The 13,037-nt window shown below is 23.5% G+C and overlaps 1 protein-coding gene across 1 annotated transcript in view; it reads left to right on the top strand.

Annotated features, from left to right (window-relative positions):
* LOC135926664 (mucin-17-like) overlaps positions 1 to 12,382 on the top strand; it is a 114,917-nt gene extending 102,535 nt beyond the window's left edge. Inside the window, exons 18-21 of the mRNA XM_065462593.1 lie at positions 9,143 to 9,190; positions 9,514 to 9,570; positions 11,752 to 11,874; positions 12,369 to 12,382. Of these exons, the coding sequence (XP_065318665.1) occupies positions 9,143 to 9,190; positions 9,514 to 9,570; positions 11,752 to 11,874; positions 12,369 to 12,382 (242 nt within the window). The remainder of the gene's footprint in view (positions 1 to 9,142; positions 9,191 to 9,513; positions 9,571 to 11,751; positions 11,875 to 12,368) is intronic.
* The last annotated feature ends 655 nt before the right edge of the window (positions 12,383 to 13,037 follow it).

Below are 13,037 nucleotides of genomic sequence, written 5' to 3' on the forward strand. Positions count from 1 at the left end.
AAAGACAACAAAAATTAATGACTTTATATATCTCTGATTTACTAATATTATATTTTTCTCCATTAATTGTGATTTAATATTATCAATTAATTACTGATTTATCCTCTATGTAGCTATATTCAATCTCATTTACGTTATATTTCAATTAATAAATTATTATACTTAAAAACCCCATTGTCACGCCTAACTTGATGATATCATATTGTTTCTTTTTCTTAAAAAAATTATATTCTTCAAAGAATTCCTTTAAATCTTTTAATAATTCCGATTATTTGTGATTCCTTTAAAAATTACATTTCCATGTCAATTTATCAAAACTTTCAATCGCATAACACTTTTTATTGAACTTCTATTGCTAATGTTTATCGTGAGTGGATTTAATAGCGAAAGTTTTATTACCTCCACATTAATGAATACTATTCTCTAAAAAAATATCGATAAATTAATATGGTGAATATTTTTATAGCGAAATCCTTATCGCGTAGTCTTTTAAATACATTGAGGCGAAATTTCTATTGTGAATCAATAATCCCAAATATTTTTATCGCGAAGAAAATTGAGCGAAAACTATTTCGCGATATATATATTGCGAAAATATAATAACGAATTTTATCGGAGGTCATTATCGCGATAATTTTTACTAGTAACTATTTTTTTGAAACATTTATTTTTAATGATCATATTAATTGAATTATAATTTTTTTAAAATAGATATCAGATTGATTTAACGACTTTTTAATATTTTGACCTTCAAAATTTAAAAAATCATTTAATGAGGGTTAATTTTTTTAGATGTATATAAAATTATTATTGGAATGTATTTTTTAGCTAATTCTGTCCTATTTTTTTATTCGAAGTTTTATAATATACACACAAGGACTCAGGTTTTATTAATATATTAATCATTAAATTAATTATTTAAACTTATCCTTACAGGCGAATTTATATTTGGGTTGCGCCAATAATTATTGTCTGATGAGTACTTAATATTTATAAATTATAAATCATTTTTGCCAGTCACTTACCAAAAACATAGTTATAAACTAAATTCTATAACATTACTCATTATATATTGTCTTTATAGAATTTAGAATGGCGAATCAAAAATAAATTGTATCTAAGTGAAATAAGGGTTTTCTCAATTCAAAATACTTTTAAATTTTATTATTTTACGATCTGTGTCATCTTCTCTTTTCTATATTTGTATTTTCAAAAAATTTGATAGGAATCTAATATAATATTATAGAGCCGCCTTAAGCTTGTAGTTTGACAAACTTTGGCAGGTACTTTTTTAAAGCTTAAGACAATATTTAATACTTGTTTATGTAGGTTTGAACTTCAACATATAATTTTTTTCCTTTAATTATTCAAAAAAACTACTTATGCAATTACTGAATTCACAAATAATAAATTTGCTAATTAAAAATTTTAATTTACTCAGAATTAAATTTCTCAGAAAATATATTACAAGGTTTCCCATTCAAAAAAGGAAAAGTCCCAATCAAAAGGAAAAGTTTCAGTCATAAAAGGAGAAGGGTCAATCAAAAAAGGAAAAGGTCCAAACAAAAAAGGTAAATGGTCAATCAAAAAAGGAAAATTCCCATTCAAAAAAGGAAAATCGTAATTTTTTATAATTTTTTAAAAAAATTATAAATTTTTTAATTTTTCTTAAATTTTTATTTATTTTTGTCATTCCTTCTTATTTTATTTATAACTTTTTCCTATTTCTTTACTTTATTTGTATCTTTTCTCAATTTTTTTTCAACTCATTTTTGATAATTCTTTTAAGTATATTTTATTTTCACTAAATTTTTGGCAGACAACTTTTTTATTATAATTTTTTGCATATTAAATTATTTAAATACAATTACTATAATATAGTAAGAAAAAAAATTTATATTAATCTCAAATAATTTCTCCCCATATACATTTTGGAATATAGGTCTCCATATTTCTAAAATAAATTTTGGCATTTTCCTCAGATATTCCTCTTTCTCCATGCTATGAAACGAATTATTTCTTCCTCGTTACTAGAATTTTTATATCTGACAAAATCCTTCCATTGAAAAAACACATTCTCAATAGGATTAAGATACGGACTGTAGGGTGGCATTTCAATGTATGTCCTTTTCTTTCTATCGATTCTCTAATTGAATGATTGTGATGAAATGGAACATTATAAATCACAAAAATCATATTAATCATGTTACATTCTTTAAAATGATTTAATATTTCATTTATAAAGTTGCTAAAATATATAGCATTGCAAGGGCCATCAAGAACTCGAATCTAAATATTCCTGCAATTATGAGAGCCGCAAGGATAGTATAATTTATTGTCTTTATCTCTTGAACATTTTTAATTGCCTTTTTATTTGTTTGATATAATCGCCTCAATGATTTTTAAAACCCGCTCTCATTGATAAATATAAATTTTTCTTTCATATATGCTACATCTACAAACCAATTCGAGTATTCTTTGCGATCTATATTTGATTCGAAGTTGTATCTAAATCCTGAGAGTAACCTTGATACCGTATTTTTTGATATTTCCACATCATATCTTTCTTTAATCATCTCACATAACCCTTTTAAGGATAAAGTGCAATCCAAATTTTTACAATTTAATATATATTCTTCCTGCTCTTGATTTAATTTCTTGCGTGCAAGTGAACCACCTTTGGGCAAGCTATATTTTATTCCATTTTTAAGATGAGAGTATTTAATATTTGTCACTGTCTTATAGCTTACTTTAAAACATGATACTATATTTTTGATACTATGCTTTTTTAAAGCGTGAATTATTAGAGCTTTTGTTTCACTTCTAATATTTTTTATCCCTTTTACCATATCTTCATAATTTTATTTTTTAAAACAAAAAAAATTCTTTTTAAAGTATATACTCAACAAATGGAAGTGAAAAATGACTAAAATCGTTTAGATTATAACATTTACCTCATTTTACGTTTAATTTTTCATAAATCAAAATAGTTAAAGGATAATTACAAAAAAATTATTTACTTGCTAAAAAGTATAAATGCGTCTTGAATAAATTAAAAATTTTAAAAATATAAGAATTTTAAAATGATCATATTTTATTAATTTACAAAAACTTATTTATTATAACTAAACGATTAATTTAATATTGTAATTATAAATATGTATAAAAAATTGTCTGTCAAAAAAATAATATTATTTAGAATTATCAAAAATGAGAAGAAAAAAAATTGAGAAAAAATGTAGTAAGAAAAATAAATTGAGAAAAGATACAAATAAAGTAAAGAAATCGCAAAAATTTAGAAATAAAATAAGAATGAATGACAAAAATAATTAAAAATTTAAGAAAAATTGTGAAAAAAAATATGATTTTCCTTTTTTTGAATGGGAATTTTCTTTTTTAAATTAACCTTTTTTGATTGTACCTTTTCCTTTTTTTAATGGAAAATTCTGTATGTTGAGGGCCTGACAGTCATACCAATCAAGACAAAAATAAATAATTCCAATCTAAAAATATTTAAAAGATTATTTGATACCTATATCGAAATTATGTGATGATAAAAATATTACTGACCCCCCGAGACCTAGATCAACCCTTTATAAGTGATTATTATTATTACAATAAAAAAATATTTTTATTAGCTTTTATTTGATACCCATATCAAAAAAAATTATTTTTTACACCCACACCCCCCCCCCCCCTTCCCCTTACCCAGACCAAGTCATACCCATCCAGACCATTAATGAAGACTTTCAGTCAAACTATATTAAAATTAGCTATTATTTGATACCCATATCGATATTTTCTGTTGATAAAAATATTTCTGACCCCCCAAGACCTGGACCCGCCCATTATGGGAGAGAGATTGATTTCCAGTTGAATATTGATTAGCTATCAATTTATACCCTATATTAGACATATATTATTTTTAAGGCCAAAAAAAACAACGAAAATTAATGAATAACAATAAAATTAAAAGATGAAAAGAACCCGCGAAAAACCCTTTTTAAAATAAGATTCATCTATATCATGGTTCAAACGTGATAATGCCGAATAGTTCTTTATCTTTTAAAAAATTGAAATTTTAAAGGGATCCTTTTAAATCCCGTGAATATCCCGGATAGTTATGATCCCTTTAAAAAATACGACATATTTATGATGAAAAAAAAACATAAAGAATAGTTAAAAAAATAAACCTAAATTTATAAATTATTTTTAAAAATACAAAAGAATTGTCAAAAATGCGAAGAAATAAATTAAGAAAACAAATAAAGTAAAGAAATCGCAAAAAGTTAGAAATAAAATAAGAAGGAATGACAAAAATAAATAAAAATTATAACTTAGAAACTAAACCTAGTCATTTATATCATATAAATTTGATTAAGATATTGGCTAAAATATGAGAAATTTTTAACAATTTCCCTCCTTTTTTTGGGGAATTTTGAATTTTATTTTTCTAGAAAAATTCTCATTTCAAGGGATATTATCACAAATCCATTATTATAATATATTCATATTTGTTAATAGAAGCTCCTGGTAAGAATATATTGCTCAATATTTTTTTTATTATTTTATAAATATATATTTTTAATTTAATTTTGATTTTTTAAAAATATTTATGAATTTCTCGCTAAAATATAATTTATAGTATAATATTAGAATTTTTTAATATTACTATTATAAATTATGTTATATTTATCAGAGACCCAGGTTGGGAGTGTTTTAAATTTTAATAATATACCCTCGCCTGGCCTTTAAAATAATTTTTTTTTCAAAATTCCCGGGCCTGGCCATATATTTTAAAATCAAATATTTTAAATCGCCATTAATAATTATAAAAAATTAATATAATATATTTTAAAAAAATCCTCTCGGGCGGGGAAAAATAAAACCTAAGCAGGGCTATGCCGAATTTTTAAAAAAAAATAAATACCAGACTGGAAAGGGCAGAAATTTTTTTTAAAGAAAATATGGACATAGACGGTGCAAATGGTACCTCTGCATGCCTCTGATATTCTGAAACAAATGTCACTTTCTATTTGTTATTCTTTAAAATAGATAATAAAAAAACGAATTATAGAATGTTATCAATAGCAAGTTAAAAAAATGTGGCTTTTTCCATCAATGTGTTTAACCTTTTATCACAGCGATGCAGAGTTTTTACCCTAAAATAAAAGACTTTGATCATTAATTAAAAATAGGCCTATCAAAATCAGTATTAATTGTTAATCATTGCGAAGATTACGAATATGAATTAAATGTTAGATTTTAATATAATAAATTAGAATAAAATTTTGAAAAATAATAAATTTAAAATCATGTGAATTATTCCTTAATTTTTAAAAATATATGAACACATTAATTGTTTTCTAAAGCTCCTAAGAATAAATTTTTTTTGCAATAATTCAAGCTGAGGCTTATCAATTTTAAGCTCTTATAATTACCTCTATTATACAACAAACATATTATAATTTAACTATATTAATCTATGAAAGGTATAAAAACGTCGTCAAAAAACCAAAGTATATTATATATTATTCAATAATCTCTAAAGGATGATAAAACATTTTTTAACAATAATTATATTTTATTTAACATGAGATGATATATTATTATTTAATAACCTCAATTTTGAATAACATATCTCTATTTTTGGAAACTGTAACAATTCCTCTATTAGTTTGAATCATTTTAGTCTCCAATATCTGATTCATCTAATAAATCTAATATTTATATGTTATTCACCTAAAATTTTAAAATCTTCTATCAAATTTTTTCTCGGTCCAATATTATTATTTATTTCTGAAGGTGTTAACCATCTTTATATCGACTTATCTTTTATCTCTAATCAATACAAACATTTATTTTGTATTCTCCGTATCCTCACACACCTCTCTACAACTTATTTATCCGCGATCAAATCCTACATCCAAAATCTTTGCGATTAAATTTCAATCCCAAAAGCAGTGGTATTTTTATTTTTACGCTATCATATATATTACTCATGCCAATAAATCTCAAAAATTTATTAATCATATTTCCAAATCTGCCCTTAATCGGCATTGCTATATATCATACTATGATCTTTTTTCGTGATAGTGTCCCTAATAATATTCTCATAAACTTTATTTATATCTTCCTCTGTAACCCTCCTATCTTCTTATTTAGTCTAGGTATATGGCTCTTTTTAGCTATTTCATTCATCATCATTATGTTATTAATCTCTTATTACTTTCACCTTTCGTTCCTTACAAGGAACCAATATATAATATATCCTATTTTCATATTGACACTCATATATATAATGAGGTATTTAATTTTTTCATCTAGATATTTCCGATCTTTACAAATATCTAATAAATCTTGATAGACTCCTATATCGCCAAATCTCTTTACACTATGATATTTTTCTCTTTCACTTATTCCAATAACCTTCAAATCTGCAGCCATTACGATTATCTTTTATGCAGATTTAGGTATCATATTTAATTTCCTGAATACTTCTATATCACTTTTTAAACATCTTAGTGGAACATAGGCACACAACATTCATTCAATACAATCATCATAGGTTAAATCTAACGGCCATTATTTTTACATTTTCTTATATAAATTTGATGACAAATTTCTTAAATTCCTTTCTTAGTGCTCAATCAATTTATTCTTGAACTCAGCTGCAATATTTACCTTCCTATTTTTCAATAATTTAGATTAACTTTAATTCAAACCAGTTAGAGTTATAATATTAAATACTCAAATCTACCATCAAGTGAACTCTCGTACATTTAACGTTACCATTTTTTATTTTGTTGCTCTCAATTATTTAATATATATTAATGCCCTTCCTAAATTAACTTCTACAACTATTTCTAAGGCCAAAGATAATACTCTATCCCAGAACATCACTAGAAACCTTTTAACCTATATTAATCATCCAAATCAAGATTTTGCAGGCTTGAAAATAACATGATTAAAAGAAACTGTTTATAATAATTTATGAAATCAAAATATTGTTTACCTTTTACAATAATTATTAATAATGTAATTCAATTATAATATAAAAATAAAATACCTAAAATTTTCCCACAGGTAATGGTACGATCAAATTTCCTAGATATTCAAGTATATCATTAAATAAAAACATTCACATACTTAACTAAATGAATTTACGATTGTTGATCGATAAGAACATTTCAAAATAGAAAAAATTGGAAATACAGTCTTATTATACTATAATAAACATTTAGCATTTTATGTCTTCACATTCCTAGTTTCTGTTTACTATTTTTTTAGAGATCTTTTTTTAAAATCTTTATCCTTTTGTTCTCCTAAATTATATTTTTATATTTATAGTTTATCAATTTTTTTTTTGAAAAAAAATTTTATATGCCTTTTCATTTTTATAATTATATCATATTAGTATTATTTATTCAAATAAAAAATAATAGTAGGAAAAAAGTGATAGAAATTATCATTTAGTTAATACTAATTCATAAGCTCTTTTTATATGGTTCCACAGAATATCTTTCTGTTTTCGCACATAATGATTGCTAGTTTTTATTAGATAAAAAAAATATTATCTTTTGAAACATTAAAAATATAATATATAATAGAAACTTGACATTTTAACTAAAATCTTATAAATATATATATGAAGGTCCAGATCTCGGATATAAAAACTTCAATAAGATAAGTGACATTCCACGAGAGCAGAATAAAATTATTACTAAAATTTGATTAAAGTTGTGTTGTATATGGTAAGGAAGATTAATTTTGGCAATGTATTTAGAATATAAAAATTATTAAACATCTTATTGCACATTTTCAGGTAAAATACAACAATGTTTTTAATTTAAGAAATTATATTTAGAGAATAGGCAGATTTCCGATGGGGAGGTAAATTTCCTGCCTTTCCACCCATCCATTGGTGCACCGTGTAGTCGATTGTTTATATATACGTAACAGTATATTGTACTAAGATATTTTTGAATAAGGACATTTCTCTATGTTATATTGAAATAAAAGTCCTTATAATATATTATTAAAATGAAAGTCAACATATTACCTAAACCACAGGAAAAATTCTCAATTTTTTTGAAATTTTTATTACAGTAAAGTCTATAACTAAACCTCCAGGTATACCATTATGTTTTGATAAATCTATCAACTTGTTTAAAATTATTAGTTTGATTGGAATAAAATTATTTAAAATTGTTTCTGCGCTTATTATATTTATCTTGTAATTTTTGTAGTTATCAGCAGAGCCGTGACTAAGGGAAGTCATGTGAATGGGCAGCTCTCATAGAATTTAATCCCTAAACATGGTCTTTGTTGTTTTTTTGCCTCATGAAATGGTCTCTATTTTTAAAAAAATAATTTTTATTTAATTAACCATTTAATTTAAATGAAAAAAAGCAATTGAAACTTCTAAAGGAATTCAATTTTAATATGGCTGAGTGATTTTATCTCAGTGTAAGGATTTAGGGGAACGGCAGATATTTCTTTTATCGTAGTACCAAGAGTATAATGTCTTAAATATAATTTTTAAGTTAATAATAATAATATAGTTTTTTTTAAGTAAAAATTAAAATTTCTTTTTTTTTTAAATGTAATTTTGCTTTTTTTTATATATAACAAAATATCGCCTCAGAACTAATAAAAAAAATAAACTATTTTGAAAAAATAGTAATTTAAAGAAGCATATTGAAATAACAAAATCTTTGTGAATCATCAAGTTGAGTTTAATCGATAGTATTTGAAATTTTTATTTAATTTATAACCCTTCTTTTGGTCTGGTTTTACTATAATAACTGATGCTACAGAAGTACCTTTAGTGCAATGTTCCTTCATCTGCCAAAAATTTAAAAATTATAAGATCAATACCAAAATATGCACAATACACATCACCTTAAATTCAAAATGAAGTCATATCTATTTTTTTGTATATATCCATAATTTATTACATTTAAAAGTTTTCAATAAAAATAATATAATTTTTTTTTATGAGTGTCTGACTATTTGTTTTATATGAAAAAATATTATACCTTCCATCCCAAATAAACACTGAAAATTACTAGCTATGCCTGATTATTAGAACAAATTTTACATATTTATAATGTACCTCAATTGTAAAAATAATTCACAGTTAGTACAACCACATCCACCGCAACAACCGAAGAACCTAATCATTCAGGTATATTATTATATGCATTAATATATAGTTGATCTGAGATATTTTATAACAATAATTTATTATTCTATATTTTGATGGTGAAAGTCATAAATATTTTTAATAAAAATAATATAAATTTTTTTTTATGAGTGTCTGACTACTTGTTTTAAATAAATAAATATTATACCTTCCCTCCCAAACCGTCCCACCTAATTATACCTTCCCTCCCAAACAAAACCCCCTACCCACCTAAAAATTACTAGCTATGCCTGGCTATTAGGATTTTTTTTAGATATTTATAATGTACCTCAATTGTAAAATATAATATTAAAATTTTATCACAGTTAGCATTACAACTACAACCACAGGCAACACCACAACCGAAGAACCTAATCATTCAGGTATATCATTACTACATGCATTAAGATATAGTTGATCTGAAATATTTTATAACCATAATTTATCATTCTAAATTTTGATGGGGGGAGTGAAGATTGGGAAAACATTTGATCGTTAATAAATTTTTTTTTATTTTTTTTATTAACACTTAAATGGTAGCTAATTCTATTTTGCAAAAAAATAACTAATTCAACAAATTTGTAATTTATTTGAAAATTGGAAAAAATTAACTATTTCTAAAAATATTGTTCAAATTATATGTATTTAAATATATTTTTTTTAAATTTGTTTGTATTTATATACTTCGAGGAGCCATTTTATTTATATTCAAATTAATAAAAACTTTTGCAATCCTGATTTTGGGATTCTCAATTGTTCTGGAGATAAGTCGAAATTTTGGTTAAAGTATGTTTCCATATCATATCGATTATCGAAATTTGCGAATTTAAAATTTGTAAGATCTTCTACTGGTTCGATTGTAGAAATTAAGAGGAACGCTCAGGGGATCAAGGAAATTGGCGTTTTATTTGTATCTCAAAAGTTCAGGATCGGAACGGTAATAGTTCCTGGGAATGAAACATAAATTTGAAATTTTAATGTCTATCGAGAATCTCAGAAAAATAAAAAGTTGAAAAATGCAATGGAAATTGAATTAACACACTTTTTTAATAGCGAAAAAGCTTAATAGAAAGCAAGAAAATACCTCACAGGGCTGATTAACTAATAAAAATCGTCAATAAAAATAATGGAAAAAATCTGATTAAAATATTAAAATCTAGTCAAAAAAGTAAAAAGTATTACTTAAAAAGGAAATATTTAAAATGGATTATAATATTTTTCGTCAAATTTAAAAATTTTTGTTTTTAATATTCTTTCATCTTTATCTTATTACAATTGCGGGAAATAAATTCAACCGAGCTAGAGTTTTACAAAAAACCGGCCGGTCAATGTTCATTTTTTTAAGCCCGACCTATAATATATATTTTTTTAATTTGTTTGTATTTATATACCCTTTTCGAGGAGTATTTTTATCGAACTCATATCAATTGTCGAGATTTGCTAATTCAAAATTTGTAAATTTTTCGTTGATTCGAATGAAGAAATTAAGTGGAACACTTAAACAAAAGAATTTTTTTTAACATGAGATTGGGAAATAAGGAAATTGATGTTTTATTTGTATCTCAATTGAGGGTCAGAAGGGAAATAGATCCTAGGAATAAAACATAAATTCGAAATTTTTATGTCTACTAGAGTTCAGGAAAATATTTTTGAACCCGGGTTTGGTTCCGGTTTCAGCTCGGCTTTCAGAATTTTTGAATTGATAAAAAAAATATTTTATATTTAAATCTTAATTAAAAATGAGACCTAAATTTGATATAAAAAATAAATTTTTTATTTTATTTATAAGCAAAATATATTTAAAAATACAATGCATAGTCATATATCAATTTTAGTAATTTTATTTAAACGTATTTCTTTAAATTAACAATATCCAATATATTACTTTGACTTGTTCACTTTCATTTTCCTCTAATTAATAATCTTTGTAAATAAGTTAAAAATTAAAAATAAATGGCGTAAATAAATTTAATTGTTTGAAATTTATTAACAATCTAATAGGAATCTCTGAGAATAAATTTTATAAAATTTAAAAAGGAGTAAATGAATTAAGTTGTTAAAATTTATTAACACTTCACTATTGGAAATTTGAAAATATTATAAAATGTCAAGTAAATTATTAATATTTATATTTACAATCATACTATATTAATTAAAACAATACACTGGTTCTAATTAACACACTTTTATTCACATATATTGTGTTTTTAAAATCAAATTCTAATAAATATTAGATCAAAACATTTATTTTAAATAATTTTTATAATTTGGTTTAAATTATTTTCATAAATCGAAATATTTATATAGTAAACATGACATCAGGCGAACCTAAATATTGCGGTATATCAAATTTAAATTATATTGGTAAATTAAGGTTTGTTTAATTTTATATGATCCTAAGCAAAGTTAATTATAGATTCAGAATTGTTAAGGGTTATTTTCTAGATAAAAATAATAATTTGAAGTACAGTATAATAGTAATAAAATACAACTGTGACTATCAGACTTTTATAATATTATTCAATATTTAGTTTTGACATAATTCCTTTGTTATCTTTTGATAGATTTTCCTAAGATGTGTGAATGTGATTATATGATGATGTTACTTATTCAATTTATTCAATCAATAAATGGTTCAATATTAACCACTGAATGGGAAAATGACAGTAACCCCAATTTTTCAACAGGTATTTTCTAATAATTTGTATTATAACCAAGTAGTCGTTTTTTTTAAATTACTATTTAATGATAAATAAAAATCTTAGGAGTTTGTTTATATGTATTATCAAAAACTAAAATAACTTTCATAAGAAATTAATTTTATTAATGGAATATAAATCGTTTAAATAATTTTAAAATATTGTAGTTACGTTTACCTAAGTTGTAACATATAAAGCAATTATATTAATTTCTAATTGATCTTTTTATAAATTAATAAATGCTGATTAAATTTCTCCAGCATCTTTAAGAATAACTTAAGTTAAAATGTTACAACATAGGTCAAAGCAGGTAATACAATAACATATTTTTTATCTGAATTTGAAAAAAAATTTTGCTTTCATCAAGATTTTATTGAATAAAATTACAGTCAAAATATTTAGCTAAATATTTCATTAGTATGATTTTTCTCGTATATTCTTAATATAAAATAATATATAATCAAATGTAATTAATATTTAAGGTACTGTCAAATGAATTTTATTATTTGGATAATCGCTCAATTATAATTATATCTAAAATAGAATTTATTGGAGAATTTTAAAACTGTGTGACTTTTATTTAGATTAATTTAATTATTCGCAGCTTAATTATTTGGCATATAATATGTTATTTTTTCTCCAATTTATTCAAAGAAATTTCGGTAACTCTTTCATAAAATCTATTCTTTTGATTCCTTAGAATTATTTATAGTAGATTTTTGATAGCAAAAACTGGTATCCTATTCAAGATGAATGGTATAAATAATTTGATAGAAAGTGGATCTAATTTTGGGTGAATATTTGGGCTTCTCTGAATAATATTTAATTAATCTCAGCTGAAATTTTTAATTATTTTGCATTTATTATAATTCAGGTATTATTGTTATTAATATCAACTATATGACAAAATTTGACTAAAGCTTTTCTGAAAAAATTTCGGTGAAAAAGTTGACTGATAACTATTTCCTCTTTTTATTATATCATTATTATTAAATCGAATACCGATCCTTTTATTATAGTAAAGCTAATCATTACAATCGGACAACCTCAAAATTTAGGTACAAATTCTGATATTTTATTATAAATATGAAATTAAAGTTAAAAAATAAAATATTGTAGTGGTTCATCCATGCTTTTATTTTTTTCCTTAC

Source organism: Gordionus sp. m RMFG-2023, chromosome 3, assembly GCF_954871325.1.
Source record: "Gordionus sp. m RMFG-2023 chromosome 3, tfGorSpeb1-WG-v2, whole genome shotgun sequence".
In the NCBI taxonomy this organism is placed as follows: Eukaryota; Metazoa; Nematomorpha; class Gordioida; order Chordodea; family Parachordodidae; genus Gordionus; species Gordionus sp. m RMFG-2023.